General features: G+C 43.0%; 3 protein-coding genes across 13 annotated transcripts in view; 2 read left to right on the top strand and 1 right to left on the bottom strand.

The window, feature by feature from the left end:
- LOC115193594 (1-phosphatidylinositol 4,5-bisphosphate phosphodiesterase epsilon-1) overlaps positions 1-1,401 on the bottom strand; it is a 37,197-nt gene extending 35,796 nt beyond the window's left edge. For 2 of the 5 annotated variants that reach the window (XM_029752390.1, XM_029752389.1), the window contains exon 1: positions 706-1,401. The gene's annotated coding sequence lies outside the window, so the exon portion shown is untranslated. The remainder of the gene's footprint in view (positions 1-705) is intronic. The other 3 variants (XM_029752385.1, XM_029752387.1, XM_029752386.1) reach the window with 2 other exon arrangements.
- A 1,234-nt stretch (positions 1,402-2,635) lies between these two features.
- Positions 2,636-3,126, top strand: LOC115193593 (ribosomal protein 63, mitochondrial). The gene has a single exon (XM_029752384.1). The coding sequence runs from the start codon at positions 2,678-2,680 to the stop codon at positions 2,987-2,989; it is 312 nt and encodes a 103-aa protein (XP_029608244.1). The 5' UTR covers positions 2,636-2,677; the 3' UTR covers positions 2,990-3,126.
- Positions 3,127-5,864: 2,738 nt separating this feature from the next.
- Positions 5,865-27,486, top strand: part of LOC115193592 (potassium voltage-gated channel subfamily H member 1) — a 92,011-nt gene continuing 70,389 nt past the window's right edge. For 3 of the 7 annotated variants that reach the window (XM_029752380.1, XM_029752377.1, XM_029752376.1), the window contains exons 1-8: positions 5,865-6,141; positions 11,634-11,660; positions 14,529-14,652; positions 16,843-16,949; positions 17,327-17,455; positions 17,815-17,933; positions 19,948-20,130; positions 21,365-21,589. In XM_029752380.1, the coding sequence (XP_029608240.1) occupies positions 6,069-6,141; positions 11,634-11,660; positions 14,529-14,652; positions 16,843-16,949; positions 17,327-17,455; positions 17,815-17,933; positions 19,948-20,130; positions 21,365-21,589 (987 nt within the window). In that variant the 5' untranslated portion in view covers positions 5,865-6,068. The remainder of the gene's footprint in view (positions 6,142-11,633; positions 11,661-14,528; positions 14,653-16,842; positions 16,950-17,326; positions 17,456-17,814; positions 17,934-19,947; positions 20,131-21,364; positions 21,590-27,486) is intronic. The other 4 variants (XM_029752383.1, XM_029752382.1, XM_029752379.1 and 1 more) reach the window with 3 other exon arrangements.

Below are 27,486 nucleotides of genomic sequence, written 5' to 3'. Positions count from 1 at the left end.
ATACAATGCACCATGACGTGTGAAAGGGAAGTGACTATGATATGATGATTGAAGGCAGATATACCATACAATCAGGCTTCCCTTCACTTTCCCTGCCTATGGCCAAAACACTTTCCCTGCCTATGGCCAAAACACTTTCCCTGCCTATGGCCAAAACACTTTCCCTGCCTATGGCCAAAACACTTTCCCTGCCTATGGCCAAAAACTTTCCCTGCCTATGGCCAAACACTTTCCCTGCCTATGGCCAAAACACTTTCCCTGCCTATGCCAAAACACTTTCCCTGCCTATGGCCAAACACTTTCCCTGCCTATGGCCAAACACTTTCCCTGCCTATGGCCAAACACTTTCCCTGCCTATGGCCAAACACTTTCCCTGCCTATGGCCAAACACTTTCCCTGCCTATGGCCAAACAAAGTGAGAAAACATTATTTAGACCATCTTATGAGGTAACTGTAGCAGAGCTCTGTGCAGTGACCTACTGTAAGTGCATTAAAGCTCCTAAAGTGGTGAATGAAAAATGGTTAATAGAATATTGTACCCCATTCTCTTCTGCTACAGTAGCCTATCACAATGTAAAAACCCTGCATTATCAAAGGTCTGTTTGCATGGGATTGTCACATGAAAACCCTATTAGAATAATCAAAGACTAAAACTTCTGAAACTTTTCAGCCTGTGATCTTGTTGAATGATTAGTTTTTCCTTACCTTAGTGTGATTGACTTGTGTCTCTCCAGATTCATTTCCAGTTGTCCAGATGCGTCCCAGTTCCTTCTCTATTCACAGTATAAGAGGGGGGCTGGGAGGAGAGGAAAAGAGAGGAATCAGGGGAGCAGGAAAAGAGAGGAATCAGGGGAGCAGGAAAAGAGAGGAATCAGGGGAGCAGGAAAAGAGAGGAATCAGGGGAGCAGGAAAAGAGAGGAATCAGGGGAGCAGGAAAAGAGAGGAATCAGGGGAGCAGGAAAAGAGAGGAATCAGGGGAGCAGGAAAAGAGAGGAATCAGGGGAGTAGGAAAAGAGAGGAATCAGGGGAGCAGGAAAAAAGAGAGGAATCAGGGGAGCAGGAAAAGAGAGGAATCAGGGGAGCAGGAAAAGAGAGGAATCAGGGGAGCAGGAAAAGAGAGGAATCAGGGGAGCAGGAAAAGAGAGGAATCAGGGGAGCAGGAAAAGAGAGGAATCAGGGGAGCTGGAAAAGAGAGGAATCAGGGGAGCAGGAAAAGAGAGGAATCAGGGGAGCGGGTAAAAGGGAGTCACAGAAACAGGGATCTCACCGGGCACGGCTTTCTTTACAGAACTTGGCAGGAGCTTTTTTCCTTTTTTATTCTCACAGCTCACTGGGTTGCTTTGCAGTCACACTGGACAGGACCTAATGCTAATACCTTCACAGCGTTTAAAGTGGCAGTCACTTAAATAGACTTGCTTTTATACTCCCATCTATTCAATGTGAACTTTGTACCATCAGGTCAATATGGGTTTACAATCATCATGAGTTGCTTGCTCATTCAGAAAGTAAACACACAAAATAGGGTAAGGTTAGGATGTGGCTACTGCAACACATACCTACTTTGCAATTACCTTACTTTCCTATTTTAGCAGATTAGATCTGAGCAGCTTTCTAAAGGCATTGATTTTGAAGAACATGACATTTGATTTGTAAAAATGCCTTAACTTATCATAACAAAACATATGAAACCAGAGGTTTGAAAACATTCCGTCTCTGATGAAACAACTGGATGACTGTTTCTGTGGTATTGTAACCAACTCTGTATAATGGCGCCTCCAGCTGGAATGGAATCGTCATTACATGTGAAATGGTCTGATTCCTCCTGCCTACCGTAGAATTCGCGGAAGAAGGAAATGTCTTTCAAACCGACTGGGGTCACGTTTTTCACGAATTACATGAAGACAACATCAATATTGCTGGATTTGTATCTGATAACTGACAGGTAATCCAAATGAAATGGAGCGAGGAATAATTTTCTAATAAATTCATTTTTTAATGCGTTTGTAGTATCTAGCCAGGCTAATGCTACCAACTAGCTAGTAGCATTTACTTTGATAATGAACACAGCTAGTTATACTTATCGCGTCAATGATTTGATAAATTATTTGGGGTTTCACTCGTAAAATGATATACTCTGATTAGTCTGAAAATGGGACAGACCTGTCCATAATAATTTTTGTTCAACCAAAGGTAAATTAGCTGCAGATGCGTTGTTTTTTGTCAAGGATAGAGGGACAGCTCCTGTGTATGCGCGGTTCTATGTTTGACATTTTTATGGCATTTGTATTTCTAAAATATTCCAGGGTTTTGGAAGAGTATACCCATATATCTCTAGTAATTTTATAGTTTGCCAAATGTAATATGGTCCCGTGTGGCTATACGAAAATAATCATATTATACATCCATTAGAAAACTCACTACTTTAAGCCAGAGCCTGCTAAATGACTCACGTTAAATTGTAAAATGTAACTTCTTTATTTTTTTTATGATAACATTTCAGGGAGAATTACATTTTATTCCAATGATGAAATTCCCTCTATTGTTTTGCCACTACCACCTAGCTAGGGATCAATGTTCCTCTCCTGTAAGATGGAGCCAATACCCACATTTTCCTCTGTTTCTATCATGTTGTAGCCTATAAGCCACGACTTTCTGAGAAGAACCCCCATCCTTCACAATGTTCCTCACCATGGCCCTGCTGAGGAAAGGCATCTCTGGGAAGCAGTGGATCGGGAAGTACCGCCGGCCGCGTGCCATCACCTGGCAGATGAAACGCAACATGCTAGTGCACCTGGAACGCGAGGCAGAGAATGAGTATTGGATCTCCCGACCATACATGACCACAGAGCAGGAGCGAGGACACGCCGCTGAGCGCCGAGCACAGAACTGGCTCAAAATTAAGGAGACCAAGTTTCAAAAGTTTCCAGAACATAAATATGTTGCGGATCATCTAAGTCACCTCAACACTACCAAGACATGGTCCAGTTAATGAGGAGGAAGTATTGACTTTGTGTGGGGGGATGGAGAGGAGGCATAAAGGTTGACTCCGGTGTGTAATGTATGTAATGTATATGAACTATGGAGTGTTGGAAATTGTCTATAAAGCAAGCTCTGATTTAAAAACAACCTGTTCTTTGCTTCATAATACATTTCAAATGGTCTTGTGCATACATCAGTGGGTTTCAAACCTCTCCTTTGGTACCCCCAGATGTTTTACAATTATGTTGTAGGCCTGAGCTAGTGTAAAGGATGCCATGCTGCTTGCTTAGTGTGCCTCTTCCTCTTGATTCAGCTCAAACCCAACACCTCTGCCTCACAAACGTGTCTGCCCTCCTGAAGCATCTTACCCATTCGTGCCACTGCAAAGCTAGCTTTGGGCAGCGCAAGTGGAGACACTTCAGGCTGAGGAGTGTGTTTCCAGCTCCCATCTGCTACACTAGCTCATGTGATTCACCAATTAAAGCTCTTGATGATCAGTTGACAAGTTGAATCAGGTGTGTAAGCTCTGGAGTAGTTCTAGTAGCCTACATGGAACGGCTTTTTGTCCCGATGAGAGGTTTGAGAACCACTGGCGTACCTGACAATGATTTTTCAGAATGTGTTTAAACAGTTTAGGATGAAAATAGACCCACAACTTGTACAAAAAAAGGCCCATTTCACTCTCAAAGGTGCAGGGTACCCACGGTGACTATTAAAACCTTCCCCAACCAAAAACCGTGGATTGATGGCAGCCTTCGTGCAAAACTTAATGCGCGAACCACTGCTTTTAATCATGGCAAGGGGACCGGAAACATGACCGAATACAAACAGTGTAGCTATTCCCTCTGCAAGGCAATCAAACAAGCTAAGCGTCAGTATAGAGACAAAGTAGAGTCACAATTCAACGGCTCAGACACAAGACGCATGTGGCAGGGTCTACAGTCAATCACGGATTACAAAAGGAAAACCAGCCCTGTCGCGGACCCCGATGTCTTGCTCCCAGACAAACTAAACAACTTCTTTGCTAGTTTTGAAAACAATACAGTGCCACTGACACGGCCCGCTACCAAAACCTGCGGGCTCTCCTTCACCGCAGCCAACGTGAGTAAAACATTAAACATGTTAACCCTCGCAAGGCTGCGGGCCCAGACGGCATCCCTAGCTGGGTCCTCAGAGCATGCGCAGACCAACTGGCTGGTGTGTTTAGGACATATTCAATCAATCCTTATCCCAGTCTGCTGTTCCCACATGCTTCAAGAGAGCCACCATTGTTCCTGTTCCCAAAAAAGCTAAGGTAACTATCAACTATTGCCCCGTAGCACTCACTTCCGTCATCATGAAGTGCTTTGAGAGACTAGTCAAGGATCATATCACCTCCACCCTACCTGACACCCACTCCAATTTGCTTACCACCCCAATAGGTCCACAGATGACGTAATCATACTGCACACTGCCCTAACCCATCTGGACAAGAGGAATACCTATGTAAGAATGCTGTTCATCGATTACAGCTCAGCATTTAACACCATAGTACCCTCCAAACCCGTCATTAAGCTCGAGACCCTGGGTCTCGACCCTGCCCTGTGCAACTGGGTCCTGGACTTTCCGACGGGCTGCCCCCAGGTGGTGAGGGTAGGTAACAACATCTCCACCCCGCTGATCGTCAACACTGGGGCCCCACAAGGGTGCGTTCTCAGCCCTCTCCTGTACTCCCTGTTCACCCATGACTGCGTGGCCATGCACGCCTCCAACTCAATCATCAAGTTTGCAGACGACACTACAGTGGTAGGCTTGATTACCAACAACGACGAGATGGCCTACAGGGAGGAGGTGAGGGCCCTCGGGAGTGTGGTGTCAGGAGAAGGTCAGTACAGGTGCATCAAAGCTGGGACCGAGAGACTGAAAAACAGCTTATATCTCAAGGCCATCAGACTGTTAAACAGCCATCACTAACATTGAGTGGCTGCTGCCAGCATACTAACTCAAATCTCTAGCCATTATAATAATAAAAAATTGGATGTAATAAATGTATCACTAGCCACTTTAAACAATGCCACTTTATATGTTTCATACCCTTCATTACTCATCTCATATGTATATACTGTACTCTATACCATCTACTGCATCTTGCCTATGCCGTTCGGCCATCGCTCATCGATATATTTATATGTACATATTCTTATTAATTCCTTTACACTTGTGTGTATAAGGTAGTTGTGAAATTGTGATATTATTTGTTAGATATTACTGCACGGTCGGAACTAGAAGCACAAGCATTTCACTACACATCTGCTAACCATGTGTATGTGACCAATAAAATTTGATTTGATTTGTTTCCCAAACTCGGGTCCTGGGGCCCGTTACACTTTTTTGTTGTTGCTTGAGCACTACACAGCTAATTCAAATAACCAACATCAAGATCTGATTATTTGAATCATCTGTGTAGTGCTAGGTCATAAACCAAAATGTGTACCTGGGGGTCAGGAACGAGTTTGGGAAACCCCTTTTCTAGTGGATGTATAATATGGTTCTTTCATGATGGTATACCATATATCAGTGGTTCTCAAACCTCTCCTCAGCGATCTCCAGACGTTTCACAATTTTGGTGTAGCCCTGAATTGCCCCAACTAACTCGCCTAGTCAAGAGCTTGATAATGACTTGACAAGTAGAACTAGGTGCGCTAGCTCTAAAATAGATCAAATACATGGAACGGCTGTGGGTCCCCGAGGAGAGGGTTCAGAATCACTGTCATATATCACCGGCAGATGGCACTCGGAGTTTGAATGAAGAACCACAAAAGCCCGTGGACCACCAGTCAGGCGCGCCGCTGCGCTCAAACAAGCGCGGAGGATAATTCCCTATGCGCGTCCTGACGTGCTGTAGGCGCTTGCTAGACAGGGGAAGCGCAGCCAGCGACAGTGAGAAGTGTGTAGCAGTAGCAGCTATAGACGAGCTCTTTATCTAAAGCTCACTCACTCCGTACAGATAAAAGGGACCATGAAGACAGACGTCTGGAGTTATAGTTTTGCTGACAGCATACAGCCCCACCGACCGCTTCCACACACGGACGACTGAATGACGAACCAGGATGGCCGGAGGAAGGAGAGGACTTGTAGCCCCTCAAAACACTTTTTTAGAAAATATTGTCAGACGATCTAACGGTAAGGATCTTGCTCCAATGAGATGTGTAATGCCTATGATAATTATCTTGAGGATGGAGTATCCCTAAAAAACTTTTCTGTTGGGGTTTTAAATCTTTGGCATGTAAAAAAGCATACGAATGGCTAGGATCGAGAAACTACGCGATCTTTCTTCCTCAACGTTGTCGTGACTTGGAGTCTTCGGAATAACCATAACACAAATGAAAACATTTTCCATGTCCTTTCCAAACATCTATGCTTAGTAAAAGTTGTATGGTAGTTTATGAACTTATCAAATGGGATACAATTACTAGGCTATTTGTCAGACACACCTTTTTTTACAGTCAGGCTTGGGCACATCCCATCCCCAGAAAGTCGCTTCTTATTTTATATTAAGTGCAACCTTACTACCATGGAATCAGCAGCAACGCACAATTTGGCAAATTATGCAGCCTAAAAATAGCCTAGGCTATTTCTCCGTAGTCTGCCTATAGAGTAAAATAAAATACATTTTGAATAAACACATTTTTATATACTAAATAAAATAGGATGATTAAATTGCACTTTAAAGTTGTTTGGTCTGTCGGCTAGTTAAACTATACTATTTGCTTATCGTTTTGAGAAAATACACCCAAAATAATAGTCTCTTTGTTCCATCCTCTTTATTGGTGTGGCTTTGAGAGGATGGCTTTGAGAGGATGGATATAGTCGTTGTTTTCAACATGTAGTCCAACCTATATAAACAGGCCCATACATGCTTCTTCTTCACAACAGTAGCTAGTAGCTACGGTGTATGGGTCTCATTATGCACATGATTATGCATCGATTACGCATGAAGATACTTTTGGTCATGTAGTGTATGTGGACACCTGCTCTTAGAACATCTCATTCAAAATCATGGCATTAATATGGAGTCCCCCCCCTTTTGCTTCTATAACAGCCTCCACGCTTCTGGGAAGGCTTTCCACTAGATGTTGGAACATTGCTGCATGGACTTGCTTCCATTCAGCCACAAGAGCATTAGTGAGGTTGGGTACTGATGTTGGGCGATTAGGCCTGGCTCGTAGTCCGCGTTCCAATTCATCCGAAAGATGTTTGATTGGGTTGAGGTCAGGGCTCTGTGCAGGCCAGCCAATTTCTTCCACACCGATCTCAACAAACCATTTCTATATGGACTTCATTTTGTGCACGGGGGCATTGTCATGCTGAAACAGGAAAGGGCCTTTCCCAAACTGTTGCCACAAAGTTGGAAGCACAGAATCATCTAGAATGTCATTGTATACTGTAGTGTTAAGAATACCCTTCACTGGAACTAAGGGGCCTAGCCCGAACCATGAAAAACAGCCCCTGATCATTATTCCTCCACCAAACTTTACAGTTGGCACTATGCATTGGGGCAAGTAGCGTTCTCCTGCCATCCGCAAAAGCCAGATTTGTCCGTTGGATTGCCAGATGGTGAAGCATGATTCATTACATCAGAGATCGCGTTTCCAGAGTCCAATAGCGGTGAGCTTTACACCTCTCCAGCCGACGCTTGACATTGCACATGGAGATCTTTAGGATTGTGTGCGGCTGCTCAGCCATGGAAACCCATTTCATGAAGCTCCCGACGAACAGTTCTTGTGCTGACGTTGCTTGGAACTTGGTAGTGAATGTTGAAACCAAGGATTTTTTTTTTTAAATAAAATTTATACGCGCTACGTGCGTCAGCACTAAGAGGTCCCGTCCGGTGAGCTTGTGTGGCCTACCACTTCGCGGCTGAGCCGTTGTTGCTCCTAGACGTTTCCACTTCACGATAAACAGCACTTACAGTTGACTGTGGGCAGCTCTAGCAGGGCAGAAATGTGACAAACTGACTTGTTGGAAAGGTGACATCCTATGACTGTGCAACGTTGAAAGTCACTGTCTATGGCGTTTGCATGGCTGTGTGGTCAATTTTTATACACCTGTCAGCAACGGGTGTGGCAGAAATAGCCGAATCCACTTATTTGAAGGGGTGTCCACATACTTTTGTCTATATAGTGTATTTTTATGCTAGACGTGAAATCTCTTAATCAACTTAATGGCATAGGTTCGTCGTTACTTCTCCACTAATACATATTGATTAAAATACTTATTTCAATATAAGTAAATGTTATTTGCCACCACAATTCCATGAAAAAGGAAGAATAGATGTTTAATTTAGCCTTGTTTGTCTTAATCTACAAATGCTGTTTGAACTAATTGTTCACTGAAAGTTTGCTTAACTGCATGGTCAATCAATTCTGCCAAAATAACAAACCAAAGTACATAGTTATTGGTAGCCTACCAAATTTATGAAAGAAACACAAATGAGTAGGACAGGTGTAGGTGGGATGGAAGGAGACATCCATATCCAATGAGACAGCAAGGCTGGGCCAGGTGGGTAGGCTACATTACTCATGTGCAATTGCAGCAGGCCTACATGTTTGAGGCACACCCCTCTCATTCATGAGCGTCCCTCCTTGGACAACCAACCACACCTTTGCTTTTGTAAGAATGACCTTATGTAAAACCAAAATAAACTAATTGAATGGGACTGTCCTAAATCCATTAAAGTTTGCTTCAATTCAACATTTTCAGAAAATACTGTTGTCAGCCATTGTAGCCCAACTGTAGTCTATTGGGGTCCCACTGTCTGGTTACTGATGTATAGTGGTAACCAATGAGTAGAAGCACCAACCAGGGTCGTGTTTATTAGGGCAGCATTACAGTTTGTGTAACTCTAGGTGTCCAAGTCCATTTTCTCCTGTTTGGTTCCCTAATGAACAGGACCCTGGGTGACGCACGGCAGCCATTATACACCAAGCTACTCCACACACCAGTCATTATACACCAAGCTACTCCACACCAGTCATTATACACCAAGCTACTCCACACACCAGTCATTATACACCAAGCTACTCCACACCAGTCATTATACACCAAGCTACTCCACACCAGTCATTATACACCAAGCTACTCCACACCAGCCATTATACACCAAGCTACTCCACACACCAGTCATTATACACCAAGCTACTCCACACCAGTCATTATACACCAAGCTACTCCACACCAGTCATTATACACCAAGCTACTCCACACCAGCCATTATACACCAATCTACTCCACACCAGTCATTATACACCAAGCTACTCCACACCAGTCATTATACACCAAGCTACTCCACACACCAGTCATTATACACCAAGCTACTCCACACCAGTCATTATACACCAAGCTACTCCACACCAGTCATTATACACCAAGCTACTCCACACCAGCCATTATACACCAAGCTACTCCACACACCAGTCATTATACACCAAGCTACTCCACACCAGTCATTATACACCAAGCTACTCCACACCAGTCATTATACACCAAGCTACTCCACACACCAGTCATTATACACCAAGCTACTCCACACCAGTCATTATACACCAAGCTACTCCACACCAGTCATTATACACCAAGCTACTCCACACCAGCCATTATACACCAAGCTACTCCACACACCAGTCATTATACACCAAGCTACTCCACACCAGTCATTATACACCAAGCTACTCCACACCAGTCATTATACACCAAGCTACTCCACACCAGCCATTATACACCAAGCTACTCCACACCAGTCATTATACACCAAGCTACTCCACACCAGTCATTATACACCAAGCTACTCCACACACCAGTCATTATACACCAAGCTACTCCACACCAGTCATTATACACCAAGCTACTCCACACCAGTCATTATACACCAAGCTACTCCACACCAGCCATTATACACCAAGCTACTCCACACACCAGTCATTATACACCAAGCTACTCCACACCAGTCATTATACACCAAGCTACTCCACACCAGTCATTATACACCAAGCTACTCCACACACCAGTCATTATACACCAAGCTACTCCACACCAGTCATTATACACCAAGCTACTCCACACCAGTCATTATACACCAAGCTACTCCACACCAGCCATTATACACCAAGCTACTCCACACACCAGTCATTATACACCAAGCTACTCCACACCAGTCATTATACACCAAGCTACTCCACACCAGTCATTATACACCAAGCTACTCCACACCAGCCATTATACACCAAGCTACTCCACACCAGTCATTATACACCAAGCTACTCCACACACCAGTCATTATACACCAAGCTACTCCACACCAGTCATTATACACCAAGCTACTCCACACCAGTCATTATACACCAAGCTACTCCACACCAGCCATTATACACCAAGCTACTCCACACCAGTCATTATACACCAAGCTACTCCACACACCAGTCATTATACACCAAGCTACTCCACACCAGTCATTATACACCAAGCTACTCCACACCAGTCATTATACACCAAGCTACTCCACACCAGCCATTATACACCAAGCTACTCCACACACCAGTCATTATACACCAAGCTACTCCACACCAGTCATTATACACCAAGCTACTCCACACCAGTCATTATACACCAAGCTACTCCACACCAGCCATTATACACCAAGCTACTCCACACCAGTCATTATACACCAAGCTACTCCACACCAGTCATTATACACCAAGCTACTCCACACACCAGTCATTATACACCAAGCTACTCCACACACCAGCCATTATACACCAAGCTACTCCACACCAGTCATTATACACCAAGCTACTCCACACCAGTCATTATACACCAAGCTACTCCACACCAGCCATTATACACCAAGCTACTCCACACCAGTCATTATACACCAAGCTACTCCACACACCAGTCATTATACACCAAGCTACTCCACACACCAGCCATTATACACCAAGCTACTCCACACACCAGCCATTATACACCAAGCTACTCCACACACCAGCCATTATACACCAAGCTACTCCACACCAGTCATTATACACCAAGCTACTCCACACCAGTCATTATACACCAAGCTACTCCACACCAGTCATTATACACCAAGCTACTCCACACCAGTCATTATACACCAAGCTACTCCACACACCAGCCATTATACACCAAGCTACTCCACACCAGTCATTATACACCAAGCTACTCCACACACCAGCCATTATACACCAAGCTACTCCACACCAGTCATTATACACCAAGCTACTCCACACACCAGTCATTATACACCAAGCTACTCCACACCAGTCATAGCAGGACAGGGCAGAAGGAGACATGTGGCATGGATTAGAGTGGACTCATTGATCAAAGTTCAGGAGGAAGAGTGATCAAGGGCATTAGTATGATGCATTGAGACCGGGCCACAACCCAAGTTGTGCAGCTAGTTCATTGTGATTTTGCAAAGTCACACAACTACTCCTTTTAGTTCAAGAGCTCAAAGAACGTGTGTAACTCAATATGTCGACGTGTGAAATGTTGGTTGTGGAAAAAGCATTACAAAAATCACTGAAATGAAACGTACCAGTTTGTTTGAAATAAGTTTGTCACTGTTACTTTAACCATTTTTCTTTTCAACTTTTCAGTATGGACATTATCACATAGACAGACAGGTATAAACCCAACCCATGTTTTGTAGTGCTGCTCATGTTTTTCCCCTAATCTCACCGTCTATTAACTCCTTGTCTGTTGTTCTGTACCAGTTGCTGTTCATTTGCAAAGCAAATGAATCCAAGTCTATGACATAGGCTTAAAATCCTGGCCTGGGGGACAGATACCTGCTTCTTTTTGCCACCTGTTCTCTTTTCATTTAACATCATTAACTTCTACTAATTTGGGTTCATAGACACGACCCAGCTAAAGTTTCGGAGCCGTTCTGTGCTAGTAACTGTTTGTGACTGTTAATTCAGTTCCTAGGACACTTGTTCTTCGTTGGGGCATAGATGACTGATGTTTAGCCACCTATCAGCGACGGCATCCTACGGTTGTGTTAAAAAAACATTGTAAAATAACAAATGTTGGCATGGAACGTTCTACTTCATAGCGCTGCAGTTGTGCTTGTGTCAGTTATGTTAGTGTTTGTCTTCATTTAGTTTGGTGAAGTTTGTAGTTTGTGTATTTTCTATTGTTGAGTAGTACATTTAGTTTGTGTTTTGTTGCCATTCCATGTTGATGACGTATGACTTTTTGACACCACAGACATGACATAATTTTGTTATTTAGTATGCTACTGTAGCATGCCCTTTTTAATGGATGCCAGGTTGACTATGTACTGGCAGATTCAATTGTGCTTTTTTATAACAACAATGTGAACAACATATTGTGCAATAGTGGAGGAATCAACAAAGAGAGAGCGATTTCTTTGTAGTCTGTCAGGCCCCTAATCTCAGAGCTGACAGGCCAGAAACCTCCCGAAAGTTAACGACAAGGAGACAGAACTGAAACACACACACACACACACACACACACACATACACACACACACACACCCACACACATAGTGTGCTATATTGTCTTAGTGATCAATACAGAAGCTATACTATTCCATACAAACTGCCAACACAGCAGTTTCATAAATGAGACAAGACAACACCATGTTTACAGTATGGAACAAATATAAACTCATTTGGGCACTATTGTGTAAACATGTTTTCTCATGGTAATGCTATTTTGCCTTCAGAAATGTTCAAACCCACCCAGCAACAATACAAGGCATGTCTTTTAAAAGCTGCATGGTATGAAATCTTGAGGCTCGACATACACTGCTACGATAATTCTTCTCCTATTCCCACTTTCCCCCCTGGATTCTGAGACGTTAACCTACTTTCAAGAGGGTGTTTGTGATGAGAGAGCGAGCGAGCGTGTGTGTGTGTGTGTGTGTGTTGCTTCAGAGGATTGGAGTGAAGTTAAGTTTCCCTTTGAACATGCAGAATAACAGAGATCAGTGCTGTTCATAGGTATTACACCCAACTCGTATTGAGACAGGGATGTAACAGCACAGTGGTGGGAATGTACAGTATAACTCGGACTTCGTCTTTCTTCCTTTGTGTGCTGCAGTCAGCAAAGGGTTAAATCTGGATTTTATATATGGTGGAAACCATCCCTAAGGATATTTCCTTTGTCAGAAATATCCTCAGAATTTCCAGTGTATCTTCTCTTCCATAAAAAGATGGTGGAACACAGCAAATAAAGTGTGTGTGTGTGTTGCCAGTCCTGTGCATGAGTCCTGTTGACTCCAGTTAGGTAATACAGTCTATGGTTGAAGCTTTAGGTGCAGACTTTCCTAGCTCTGTAGCTGTCTGAGTAGCTCCTGTCAGTCATTTGTGAATGGATCAAAAGCCTATTAGATCCTCATCACATTGACTCCTGTATTGTTTTTTTAGAGCTTGCTTTTCCTTCCTTCCCAAAATCACAAATTCATACAAATGTGATATTATACATGTGCTATTTAGCTGCATAGAATCGCCATTGTCAGCATAGAAGTGTGCTGTGGTAAGCTTCAGTGAGTCCGTTGGCTGGGACAGACAGGCGTTTCTATGCCTTTCTGTATATCTGAAGGGGTATTACATTACATAAGGGAAAGAAACAACAAACTATCATATTTTCTAATCACCTGGTAGTATTTGTTAACCTTTTGATGTCTAAGTTTACTTTAAACCTCTGTGAGAAGTTAATGTTCTCTGAGAAATCATCAATTGTACATGTACTGTACCAGGAACACTTGGAGTGGGATTTTGACAGTGCTAAAAATGGTACCACTTTACATACTCAGCATCATAGCTATATATTTCAAAACAAATCTGCACTCTTTGATTTAAACCCTGTGTGGATTGTCTCTACTTTCTCATAGGTACAATGAGTGGTTTCGAAATAAATGCTGTTGTCTCCAGTGTTGGGAGTGACTTCTCTAACACAATCTGCACATTTTTGTTCGGTCAAAATGAAGCCCCAGGTGCCATGCTTATGTAGGCATTATGTCATGCTTATGCAGGCATTATGTCATGCTTACGTAGGCATTATGACAGTCTTATGTATACCCCTTCCAGCCTAACTGAAACTAACCCTCCCCACATGCAGTGCTTACTTACTCAGCATTAAGGGTAAGGATGGTCTGAGACTGAGTACAGTACCCGTATGTGAAGGATTATTCTGCTGCTCTGTTTTCACACTGTACTGTAGTGGCTTCCATCGTGCGATATGACTGTGCTGTCGCCTGTCGATGCCGACCCTGGGTTGGCGTCAACACCATTTCACTTCAGTTTTTTGGAACTCACTGAAATTCAATTCATGCATTTGGAATTTCTTTCCAAATTATGAATTCAATTCAGTTCCTCATCATGACTGTACTGAAATGTAATTGGTCCCAATCCTGCCCGCCTCCACTCTTTTTCCCCACCCCACGTAATGTGTTGTTGATAACTTTGAGCAATCTCAAACGAGTGAGCCTTACCTCCTACTCTGTTCCCCCTCATCTTTGACAGATACCAATTTTGTTCTTGGGAATGCTCAGATCGTGGACTGGCCCATCGTCTATAGCAACGATGGCTTCTGCAAGCTGTCAGGGTACCACAGGGCGGAAGTCATGCAGAAGAGCAGCACATGCAGGTACAGTACACTGCCTTCCATCTGTTTTGTAGATTTATTTAACAGCAACACTGAACAATAATCGCCTACATCTCAGAAAACACTGAGGTGCAATAGTGCCAGTTAGCTTTGTTGTACTTGTTGTTGGGTTCTTCTTCTTCAGCTCATTTTACTCCATAGTTGCCACATGCGGAATTCTTTTCAGATACTGTATATTCAACTACCAGATTCTTTGTTTCGCTGATAACCTCTTTTACTTCAGCCCAACAGGATTATATAATTATGCAGAAAAATTTACATTGAAAAGAAAAATTGAGTAAAACAAGAGAATCACCTTTCCTTTCCAAACTAAAGCCCATACTCTACAGCTAATCCCAGTCAGCAAAAAATAAGAAACAAACCCCTATTCAGACTCTCCGAAGGTGACTTGTTCAATGTCAGCAAGCTCTGCTTGCTCAGCTCCTAACAAAGCCAGATTAGTTGTTATTGTGTGGAAAAGCATGGGTGTTTTTAAAGCTCTTCTTAGGCATTTTACAATTGCTGGGATAAAGGTATTATATTCCTTATTTAAGGTACTATTCTCAACAATAAGCACATCTTCCATATAAAAACAACTGATAACTTGACACCAGTACACTTTTCACAGTACTGAGCCGAACTGTACTGGGCGGGCCTGGTGACGCATCACCATAGATGCTCGGACTGTGTTGGGAAGGACAACGTGAGAACACCTGAGCCAGCACAGTGTTGTTTGGGTCGACCATATAGTGGGGAATCAAACACAACATTTTGGGAACCTTACGGTAACCTTTGTCTGGCAGTTCTAGCTGAGAAGAACCTCCGTCTGAAGGGAACGGCACCAGTCCCAGCGCGTGATGTGTCCAGACATGTTCCTGTCAGGAGTGATGTCAGATGAAGCCGACAGTCTTAGGGAGATGTTGCACCCTAGCAGTTATTGTTCAATAAGAAATTCTTGTCTTAATCTTCTTTTGCAAAACATTTTGCTACAGTGTGCCCTAATGAACACAACCCAGACTGCCGGTGCATGGTGTGTCAAGATATGTTCCTGTCAGGAGTAATGTCAGACGAAGCGACTAATCTTTGGGAGCCGTTGCGTCTTCGCTCCTCTCTAGCAGCCCCCAAAATAGTCTCATTAGAATGACCCTGTCATTCACAATTCAAAGCTAACTGAACTCCAGACTTATTTTTAGAACACTGGAACAGACCATACCTCGAGAGAGAGAGAGAGAGAGAGAGAGAGAGAGAGAGAGAGAGAGAGAGAGAGAGAGAGAGAGAGAGAGAGAGAGAGAGAGAGAGAGAGAGAGAGAGAGAGAGAGAGAGAGAGAGAGAGAGAGAGAGAGAGAGAGAGAGAGAGAGAGAGAGAGAGAGAGAGAGAGAGAGAGAGAGAGAGAGAGAGAGAGAGAGAGAGAGAGAGAGAGAGAGAGAGAGAGAGAGAGAGAGAGAGAGAGAGAGAGAGAGAGAGAGAGAGAGAGAGAGAGAGAGAGAGAGTCTTGCACACTCTTGGCATTCTCTCAACCAGCTTCATGAGGAATGTTTTTCCAACAGTCTTGAAGGAGTTCCCACATATGCTGGGCACTTGTTGGCTGCTTGTTTAATCATCAAGCCCTTGACTAGTTGAATCAGATGGGCTAGAACAGATCTACTAGGCCGATGTCTACAAACACTTCCTTAGGTGAGAAACAAGACAATCTGTCTGCCACACCTCTCTGCCCACACTGGTGTAATCTGGGATGGATCTGGGATTTGACTCGCTGATGTTGAGTCACTGTGTGTGTGTCTTGGAAGAGTCCCCTGACGGCGTCATCTCTGTTAGCATCAGCCCATTCGGCCCACAGGGACAGACCTGTAAGGTAGGGAGAACGTTTAGGCAATGAATACTCCCGGGGGGGAGAAATAGCCAGATAAGAGTCAGAGCGAGGGAATGAGAGAAGTGAAAAGGACAGAGAATTCAGATTATGACAATGTTTGTGCAATCATAAGAAAAATGGTTAAGTACACTTAACACACCCTGTTGTCCTCCTCAGTAAGGCAGTTCAAAAGATTGACTAGATTTACACAGACAACAACATTCATGGGCTAAGAGCCTCATTTCACTATTTTGCTCTAACTAACCCACTAACATGTCTACGTACTTGATTTTTAATGTTTTTTTTTGTCCTAAAAATAAACACATTGTTTTGTGTTTCCTAGCTTCATGTACGGGGAGCTCACAGACAAAGATACTAGCCAGAAAGTACGGCTAACGTTCGAAAACTACGAGATGAATTCGTTTGAAATACTCATGTATAAAAAGAACAGTAAGTACCAATTGAAAAAAAAAAAAAAAAGCCTCATAATGCAAATGTATTCAGCCACTTCTTATGAATATGTACAATGATGTTCCAACGCCGCATGGAAAAGCACGAACGCTGGAGATCAGGGGCCGCATCCACAAAGCGTCTCAAGAGGAGGAGTGCTGAGCTAGGATCCAATTTGTCTTGTAGATCATAATGAATCAGGGGGGACCTGATTCTAGATCAGCACAGTGACATGCTTTGTGAATACAGTCCCAACTATAACTCCCCAAATAAGTTACTGTTGATGGTTGTGTTCCCCATTTGATCGATTTGTATCAAACAAATCCTGCTATAGATGAAGCTATGTTTATTCACCAGTGTATGTTCCCTCGTCTCAGGAACGCCGGTATGGTTCTTTGTGAAGATAGCCCCTATACGAAACGAACAGGAAAAAGTGGTGCTGTTTCTGTGCACCTTCAGTGACATCACAGCCTTTAAACAGCCAATAGAAGATGAAACCTCGAAAGGTGAGTGGCAGCAGAGGATGTGATCCTACAGTACCTTCCTGGGATAGTCCCCTATAGATGATACAAATCAGTCTTTATTATACAAAACTTTTTAGAGTAGGCTGTGTGTGTGTGTGTGTGTGTGTGTGTGTGTGTGTGTGTGTGTGTTTTACAATAAAATATAACATTATTATAAAAAATGTGTTTTGTCTAAAGCCTTCATCAGGGTGTTGCTTTTTATCGAAACACATTGTTTTATTAGTAATAACACTATGGCTAATTAATAAGTTCAATCTTTATCATCTTTTGTAAAACTATTATTTCTCTCATTATCTTCACACAGACTGCTAACCCCAAAACATGTTTTTTTGTTGCTTCAGGTTGGGGGAAGTTCGCTCGGCTAACTCGTGCTCTGACCAGCAGTAGAGGGGTGTTACAGCAGCTACAGCCTACTGTACACAAAGGAGAGAACGTTCACAAGCACTCTCGCCTAGCTGAGGTACACTCATAGTTCTGTTGGGAATGTTTATAACTCTACTCTCATAAAGCTAAGGCATGCGTCTGTATTTATGTCTGTTGTGAATGTTTATAACTCTACTCTCATAAAGCTAAGCCATGCGTGTGTATGGGGGAAGATGTGTGTGAGCTTGTTGCCATTCCATTTGGCTATGGGTGAGGCATGTGCCCCCGTGCTGTGTATTCATTTGTCTCTGTCCTTTGTGATTATAGAGATGCACTGAAATGACACATGTACAGTGGGGGAAAAAAGTATTTGATCCCCTGCTGATTTTGTACGTTTGCTCACTGACAAAGAAAGGATCAGTCTATAATTTTAGTTGTAGGTTTATTTGAACAGTGAGAGACAGAATAACAACAAAAATATCCAGAAAAACGCATCTCAGAAATGTTATAAATTGATTTGCATTTTAATGAGGGAAATAAGTATTTGACCCCCTCTCAATCAGAAAGATTTCTGGGTCCCAGGTGTCTTTTATACAGGTAACGAGCTGAGATTAGGAGCACACTCTTACAGGGAGTGCTCCTAACCGCAGCTTGTTACCTGTAAAAAAGACACCTGTCCACAGAAGCAATCAATCAATCAGATTCCAAACTCTCCACCATGGCCAAGACCAAAGAGCTCTTCAAGGATGTCAGGGACAAGATTGTAGACCTACACAAGGCTGGAATGGGCTACAAGACCATCGCCAAGCAGCTTGGTGAGAAGGTGACAACATTTGGTGCGATTATTCGCAAATGGAAGAAACACAGAAGAATTGTCAATATCCCTCGGCCTGGGGCTCCACGCAAGATCTCACCTCGTGGAGTTGCAATGATCATGAGAATGGTGAGGAATCAGCCCAGAACTACACGGGAGGATCTTGTCAATGATCTCAAGGCAGCTGGGACCATAGTCACCAAGAAAACAATTGGTAACACACTACGCCGTGAAGGACTGAAATCCTGCAGTGCCTGCAAGGTCCCCCTGCTCAAGAATACATATACATGCCCGTCTGAAGTTTGCCAATGAACATCTGAATGACTCAGAGGACAACTGGTGAAAGTGTTGTGGTCAGATGAGACCAAAATGGAGCTCTTTGACATCAACTCAACTCGCCGTGTTTGGAGGAGGAGGAATGCTGCCTATGACCCCAAGAACACCATCTCCACCGTCAAACATGGAGGTGGAAACATTATGCTTTGGGAGTGTTTTTCTGCTAAGGGGACAGGACAACTTCACCGCATCAAAGGGACGATGGAAGGGGCCATGTACCGTCAAATATTGGGTGAGAACCTCCTTCCCTCAGCCAGGGCATTGAAAATGGGTCGTGGATGGGTATTCCAGCATGACAATGATCCAAAACACACGGCCAAGGCAACAAAGGAGTGGCTCAAGAAGAAGCACATTAAGGTCCTGGAGTGGCCTAACCAGTCTCCAGACCTTAATCCCATAGAAAATCTGTGGAGGGAGCTGAAGGTTCGAGTTGCCAAACATCAGCCTCGAAACCTTAATGACTTGGAGACGATCTGCAAAGAGGAGTGGGACAAAATCCCTCCTGAGATGTGTGCAAACCTGGTGGCCAACTACAAGAAACCTCTGACCTCTGTGATTGCCAACAAGGGTTTTGCCACCAAATGCTAAGTCATGTTTTGCAGAGGGGTCAAATACTTATTTCCCTCATTAAAATGCAAATCATTTTATAACATTTTTGACATGTTTTTCTGGATTTTTTTGTTGTTATTCTGTCTCTCACTGTTCAAATATACCTACTATTAAAATTACAGACTGATCATTTCTTTGTAAGTGGGCAAACGTACAAAATCAGCAGGGGATCAAATACTTTTTTCCCCCCACTGTACACTCATATACACACGCGTGCACACACACACACACACACTTGTCTCCCACACACCATATATGGATGTAACAATCTGTAAGCAACCTTTAAGTGAACTGTAACCTCTCTGTTTACCCCAAACCCTTCTTTGATTTTATTCAATCAAACTCATCAAAGATATACAATCTGCAGGTCCTCCAGCTGGGCTCAGACATCCTCCCCCAGTACAAGCAGGAGACGCCCAAGACGCCACCCCACATCATCCTACACTACTGCGCCTTCAAGACCACCTGGGACTGGGTCATCCTCATCCTGACTTTCTACACCGCCATCATGGTTCCTTACAACGTCTCCTTCAAGGTCTGAACCTTTCAATTGAATTACATATAATTTATCCCTGACCAAGATGGCTGCCATTATTTACATTTTTGTCATTTAGCAGATGCTCTTATCCAGACCAACACAGTTAGTGCGTTCATCTTAATTAATATAGCTATGTGAGACAACCACGTCACAGTCGTCGTAAGTACATTTTTCCTCAATAAAGAAGCGATCAGCAAAGTCAGTGCTTGTTGGAAAAGACCAGTGCATGAAATTTAGTGCATATTCCTATCTAGGGTGCCATTTGGGACTCAACCAAACTCAACCATAACAAACAGTATATTATCAACACATTCTAGAGCTATGCAGGCTTGTGACATCAACCACTCTATTTTATGTTATAAAGTGTCTCTTCTCTACAAAAATAAAGGTCTTGTCCTCAGGGATACAATATAGATGTAATAACATTGTAATAATTTCTTATAAATGTAATAATCTCGGATGTATAATAGATTCTTTCCCCTACTGTAACACGGATTCTCTGCTCTACTAAAATTCTCTCTGCTCTACTAAGATTCTCTCTGCTCTACTAAGATTCTCTCTGCTCTACTAAGATTCTCTCTGCTCTACTAAGATTCTCTCTGCTCTACTAAGATTCTCTCTGCTCTACTCAGATTCTCTGCTGCTCTACTCAGATTCTCTGCTGCTCTACTCAGATTCTCTCTGCTCTACTAAGATTCTCTCTGCTCTACTAAGATTCTCTCTGCTCTACTCAGATTCTCTCTGCTCTACTCAGATTCTCTCTGCTCTACTCAGATTCTCTCTGCTCTACTCAGATTCTCTGCTGCTCTACTCAGATTCTCTGCTGCTCTACTCAGATTCTCTGCTGCTTTACTCAGATTCTCTCTGCTCTACTAAGATTCTCTCTGCTCTACTCAGATTCTCTGCTGCTCTACTCAGATTCTCTCTGCTCTACTCAGATTCTCTCTGCTCTACTCAGATTCTCTCTGCTAATATACCTGAGATTCTCTCTGCTACTATACCTGAGATTCTCTCTGCTCTACTCAGATTCTCTCTGCTCTACTCAGATTCTCTCTGCTACTATACCTGAGATTCTCTCTGCTACTATACCTGAGATTCTCTCTGCTACTATACCTGAGATTCTCTCTGCTACTATACCTGAGATTCTCTCTGCTACTATACCAGAGATTCTCTCTGCTACTATACCTGAGATTCTCTCTGCTACTATACCTGAGATTCTCTCCTCTTCCAGACCAAGCAGAACAACGTGACGTGGTTGGTGGTGGACAGCATTGTAGACGTTATCTTCCTGGTGGACATCGTGCTCAACTTCCACACTACCTTTGTGGGCCCGGCCGGAGAGGTCATCTCCGACCCGAAGCTCATCAGGATGAACTACCTGAAGACCTGGTTCGTCATCGACCTGCTCTCCTGCCTGCCTTACGACGTCATCAACGCATTCGAGAATGTGGACGAGGTCAGTAGTGTGTGTGTGTGGGTGTGGTGGGTGTTCGTCATCGACCTGCTCTCCTGCCTGCTCTATGACCTCATCAACGTCTTCTAAAATTTGGACGAGGTCAGTCAGGTCTGACAATATATTGGAAATGTAGCTTTTACAGCTTTTATAGTTTAGTAAAATGTTGTTTATGCCATGTAGACATTTGCAGCTAAAAGCTGAATTGCAGTACAGTCTAGGGTTCTGTGTAGAATTTATTGTGCTTTGCCTCTGGAGGATGTGTGGACAGCAGCACATACTAAACATTCAGTGGGACTTTACCCCACATCCCCGGTGTTGTCCCTGCTAGCACCATGGTCTAACCCACATCCCTGGTGTTGTCCCTGCTAGCACCATGCTCTAACCCACATCCCTGGTGTTGTCCCTGCTAGCACCATGCTCTAACCCACATCCCTGGTGTTGTCCCTGCTAGCACCATGCTCTAACCCACATCCCTGGTGTTGTCCCTGCTAGCACCATGCTCTAACCCACATCCCTGGTTTTGTCCCTGCTAGCACCATGCTTTACCCCACATCCCTGGTGTTGTCCCTGCTAGCATCATGCTCTAACCCACATCCCTGGTGTTGTCCCTGCTAGCATCATGCTCCAACCCACATCCCTGGTGTTGTCCCTGCTAGCATCATGCTCCAACCCACATCCCTGGTGTTGTCCCTGCTAGCACCATGCTTTACCCCACATCCCTGGTGTTGTCCCTGCTAACACCATGCTCTAACCCACATCCCTGGTGTTGTCCCTGCTAGCACCATGCTCTAACCCACATCCCTGGTGTTGTCCCTGCTAGCACCATGCTTTACCCCACATCCCTGGTGTTGTCCCTGGTAACACCATGCTCTAACCCACATCCCTGGTGTTGTCCCTGCTAGCACCATGCTCTAACCCACATCCCTGGTGTTGTCCCTGCTAGCACCATGCTTTACCCCACATCCCTGGTGTTGCCCCTGCTAACACCATGCTCTAACCCACATCCCTGGTGTTGCCCCTGCTAACACCATGCTCTAACCCACATCCCTGGTGTTGCCCCTGCTAACACCATGACCTAGTAGTCTAAGCCCAGTGAGCCATTTGAACCAGCCATTAAAATATTGAAATGTCAGAGCGTTTCCTTTCCTGTCTGAACATTTAAATAATGTTTCGCTAATGACAGCACCTACTGTCCTAATCCTGATAATCTGATGTCCTAATCCTTACCCCTCCAGAAACCCAACACCGCCTTTTCTCAGTCTTTTCCTGACTACCCAGAGCGCCGACTGTTATATTGGCTTATATTACTAGACGTGCGTGTGTGTGTGTGTGGATATGAGTTCATCCTGTTAACCAGTTAATATATATTATCTTGGCCAGGTCGCAATTGTAAATGAGAACTTGTTCTCAACTTGCCTACCTGGTTAAATAAAGGTGAAATAAATAAATAAATACAAAATATTACTGGAAGTCAGGCTCCATTTGAATGGACACAAACCTGCCCGCATTTATTTGTCTTATGGCAGCCATATTCAGTTATTAGGGTGGGTTGTTGGTTCTAATATGTGACTCCATCGTGTGTGTGTGTGTGCGTGCGTGTGCGTCACAGTAAATAAAGACCCCTCTGGTTTTTGCGGTTCTCTGAGTCTCCACGTTTACGACCAGAAGCTGCTCACCAAGAGATAAGGAGGGAATGCAAGGAAAGGGAGGATTCTCTTTGAATAGAAAGAAAATATCCTCCAAAGAGAAGCATATTAGCCCTGTCCCTCCTACCCTCCACACACATTATTAAATGATGGAATTAAACCCATTTATCCAGGAGTGTTATATCATTGAGTCACAGGCAAATCCCTTGCAGAAAAAAACACATGATTTCACTTGTGGAAAATCACATGACTTGTGTTTTTGGAACACTTTACATGTGATCATGTTTTCACATGTGTAGTTCCATGTTATCACATGTTGCTTTACATGTTGTCACATGTTATCAAATTAACTTCATATAAGATCATCTGATCACATTAAAACATGTGTTTTTGGAACACTTCACAAATTCCAAATTCCAGCATCCCTGTGGAATGGTTTCGACACCTTGTAGAGTCCATGCCCTGACGAATTAAGGCTGTTCTGAGGGCAAAAGGGGGTGCAGCTCAATATTAGGAAGGTGTTCCTAATGTTTTGTACACTCAGTGTATTATTGCTGTTATTTTAAATCTATGAAGTGCTATGTAATTTTTGGTTACTTAGGGTCAGTCTCCTTACCAGATAATCTTGTAGTGTGTCAGTAGTCACACAACCCCATGGTGATGATGGTATCAATAGATTTGGAAACACCTGTTTCAGATCTGTAAGTCTGAGGTAAACATGTCTGAGGCACAGGGTTGGGTTCCATTTCAATTTAGTCAATTCATGAAGTGAACTGATATTGCTTTTGAATGAGGCAAATGGGAATTGGACTTTTCATAATTTTTTCTGACTTGAAATAGAATTGACAGCAACCTTAGATGAATAATTGGAGATGACTCTGATATATTGTAAGTCCCAGAGTGTCTTGGGTATGAGTAACAGACATTTATGAGTTCCTAATCTCGGAAACCCAGAACAAAAACCGTGCGTAATTGCGTCAGATGCTCGATTTAGTTCTGGGGGAAGACGTGTTATAAAACTTCCTAGAATGAGGAGTGGAAACAGAGCGGTAGTGCCCCCGCCCCCTCTGGTTTCAAGTTAAGGACAAGTCTATGGGCCAAATGTCTCCCCTCCCATTTTAAAAATTTGAAAGATATGAACACCTGTGAATCGTGATTGGTCCAAATGATTAGTGGCAAAAAATCTGCATACCAAAATAGAATTCCTCATTAGTCGTCACATCCACACAGTCTGACAGACGATACCAGTTATGTATACCCTGTCTGTCACTCTCTTTTCCTTTTGAAATGAGCTGGCTGACATACATTTTTCTCTTCAGGGGAAGGGTTGGGAAACAGATCGAGGTCACTGTGAGGGTAATTAGTCATATTGTCCCCTCCAGTACTACCTTGTAAACAGGGTAGGGTAGGTTACTTTCTAAATGTAATCCGTTACTAGTTACCCGTCCAAAATTGTTATCAGTAATGTCACTTTTGGATTACCCAAACTCAGTAACGTAATCTGATTACATTCAGTTACTTTTAGATTACTTTCCCCTGTAGAGGCTTTAGAAGAAGACAATGTATGTTACCAATTGAACGACATCTATTTCAGGATAAATCAATGTTAAAGTTTACATAGCTGGCCATATATGGATGTTCAATTTTACATTATGGGTTGGTTATGTAGGCTTCTTCTAACCCATTGCCTTCTATTACATATAATAATATGATTAAATGATATATATATAATATATAATTTATAAATCCAAAAATGGATGTAGAAACTACAGATAGACTGTAGAAAAGCGGCAATCAAAAGTGTGTGAGTTTGAGCATGTGTCCATTAGGTCTATGGATGTATTTTTTTTTTATCAGCATGAATTAGATTGAGTAATAAAAGCCCCACTTTTATTCTATAGGCTGGGATCTGCACTAGGCAGCTGTTCAAGAGTTATTTTTTTACTGGCTGTCCACTGGTTTCAAAAACAATGATTGATAGGCAGCTTAAACTTCTTGAATTTAACCATTATTGGGTTCAAATATACATTTAGATTTGTGAACAAGCCATCCACAACAACCACAATCCGTCAGGCGCAAAATGCTAAATGAGAGAGCAGCAGTGTGATTTACTTCAATGTGCTATGTAGATATCAATAATAAATTATATCCATATCGCAGTAGTCTACACCACTACTGTCATCCTTACCGCCAAGCGTTTATTCAAGTTGGATGATCTTTGGATGCTGACAGCAGTCGCACCATTGGAAGACCATAGCTTGGACTGTAGCCTACAAAAGCCCATTCCTACGATCCATCAAATACATTTGGTGTGTCGTCATAGTGGTCCCTGACTTGTGGTCAGACTCGCTCAGGTGGAGCAAACTTTTTTCAATTCTGATTTGAATGTCATTGAGAAAACAGAGAAGTGTCAAAGATCTTTTTCGCAAACATCCTTTCTAAATTTAAAAGTAATCCTCAAAGTAATCATCTAGTTTTTCAAGTGTCTGTAATCTGATTTACAACATTTTTGCTGGTAATGGATTACAGTTGTTGTTTTTTTGTAATCCCTTACATGTAACGGATTAAATGTAATATGTTGCTCCCTAACCCTGCTTGTGAAGAAGATCTCATAAAATGGAGCTGGGAGAAGGGTCTGCTAGCCTAATTCTTTGTTTTACATGTGAATTCTACCCCTAGCAGTCAGCATTTGGTTTGGAGACTGACGTCTCACTGAAGTGCAGTGAAATGCATTGTTAGTTTCGCAACGTGCAAGGAGAGAGATGCAGAGACAAAACAAAAAAAATATTTTTGTCTTTTCTCTCGCCATCTCCCCTTTCTATAGATTTTCTTTCTTCTAAAAATAACTTGTCCGCCTGGTTTGACGTCTGCTATAATTATGTGTCAAGGGATTCGGGATTTCTCCTGTCGTCATGTAAATGAGATCTCTGGTGGAGGGGATAGCTGCTGTACCATAGCGTTAGCACAGCTAGCCAGCCGCACAGCTACAGCCATAGAACTAGAATTAGTGTAGCTTGAAAGTGTAGCCGTAGTGTTAGCAGCGCCGCTAGCCAGACATGCAGCTGCAGGACTGGATCAGTGTATGAACATTTACCAACCAATGTGTGATTGGCTATGCAGAGGAATATGTACATCGGCCTACACATATACAAAGAGTACATCTCAGATGTGTGTGTGTGAGAGAGAGGTCTAAAATTAATAGTAATTGGTCAAATGGAGCTCTGACCAAACAGGAAGCTGAACCGTAACCCGGAGTCATTTAAGATGCAATAAATCCCTCTGCAATCAATACACTCCATTTCCCTTCCCCCAATTTAAGCCAAATCGGCACCTCTAAAGTTTCAGCCAATTATTGTTAAAAACAGTGCCAAGTCTATCTAATAGATTGTAACATTAAATAAAACATGATATTGTGGTTTCTTTGAAATCTTTAAATATTGTTCAGGTCCATTCTGATCTCAAGCAATTTCTCGTGACAGATCTGAGTCCGTATTCAGAATCTCAGAGTAGGAGTGCTGGTATAGTTAAATAAAGGTTAAATAAAACAATCTATAAATATAGGACCAGTTTTGCCTTTTAGATCAGAATGAATGAATGATTATATGGACAGGTGGAACTACATCCTCGATAGATCTACATTCCTATTCTGACACGCTTAGTGAATACAGCCCTGGAGGTATTAGAGAGGTTCACTGCTTATAGGGATGGCCATCCATTGTCATTTTAGAGGTCCAATTTTCTCCATGCAAGCCTTTTATTATAAATAACGTTCACTCCCTTAGTGAATACGGCCCCTGACGCTATTGGATATGTGAAAGCGCAGGGTGTAATAGAGGGTCAATGCACGTAAATGCCATTAAGCACCTTTTTAGTTTGAATTATAACGTTTAATGCATCTCTGGCTCATTGTACCATGCAGGGTTTAAGTGTCAACAGATTTACAGATGGATAATGATACACTACTAGGCCTATTGATTACTCAGGTCACCTTCATTATTAGCATGCACTGCACAATGTGCACACCGTTCTCTCTCTCTCACACACACACGATTGCATGCACATGTACACTGTTGCCCTTATAGGACCAGGGCAGGGGTGTCAAACTCATTCTACAGAGGGCCAACTGTCTGCAGGTTTTTGTTTTTTCCTTTTAATTAAGACCTAGACAACCAGGTGAGGGGAGTTCCTTACTAATTCGTGACCTTCATTCATCAATCAAGTACGAGGAGCGAAAAAACCCAGACACTCAGC

The sequence above is a fragment of the Salmo trutta genome, chromosome 5, assembly GCF_901001165.1.
Source record: "Salmo trutta chromosome 5, fSalTru1.1, whole genome shotgun sequence".
Taxonomy (NCBI): Eukaryota; Metazoa; Chordata; class Actinopteri; order Salmoniformes; family Salmonidae; genus Salmo; species Salmo trutta.
Note: the sequence above shows the minus strand (reverse complement) of the source record. Positions and strands in the feature narration are given on the sequence as shown.

What these genes read in the sequence shown, in the direction of transcription:
- LOC115193593 (XM_029752384.1), top strand. Translation starts at nt 2,678, where the DNA reads ATGTTCCTCACCATGGCCCTGCTGAGGAAAGGCATCTCTGGGAAGCAG.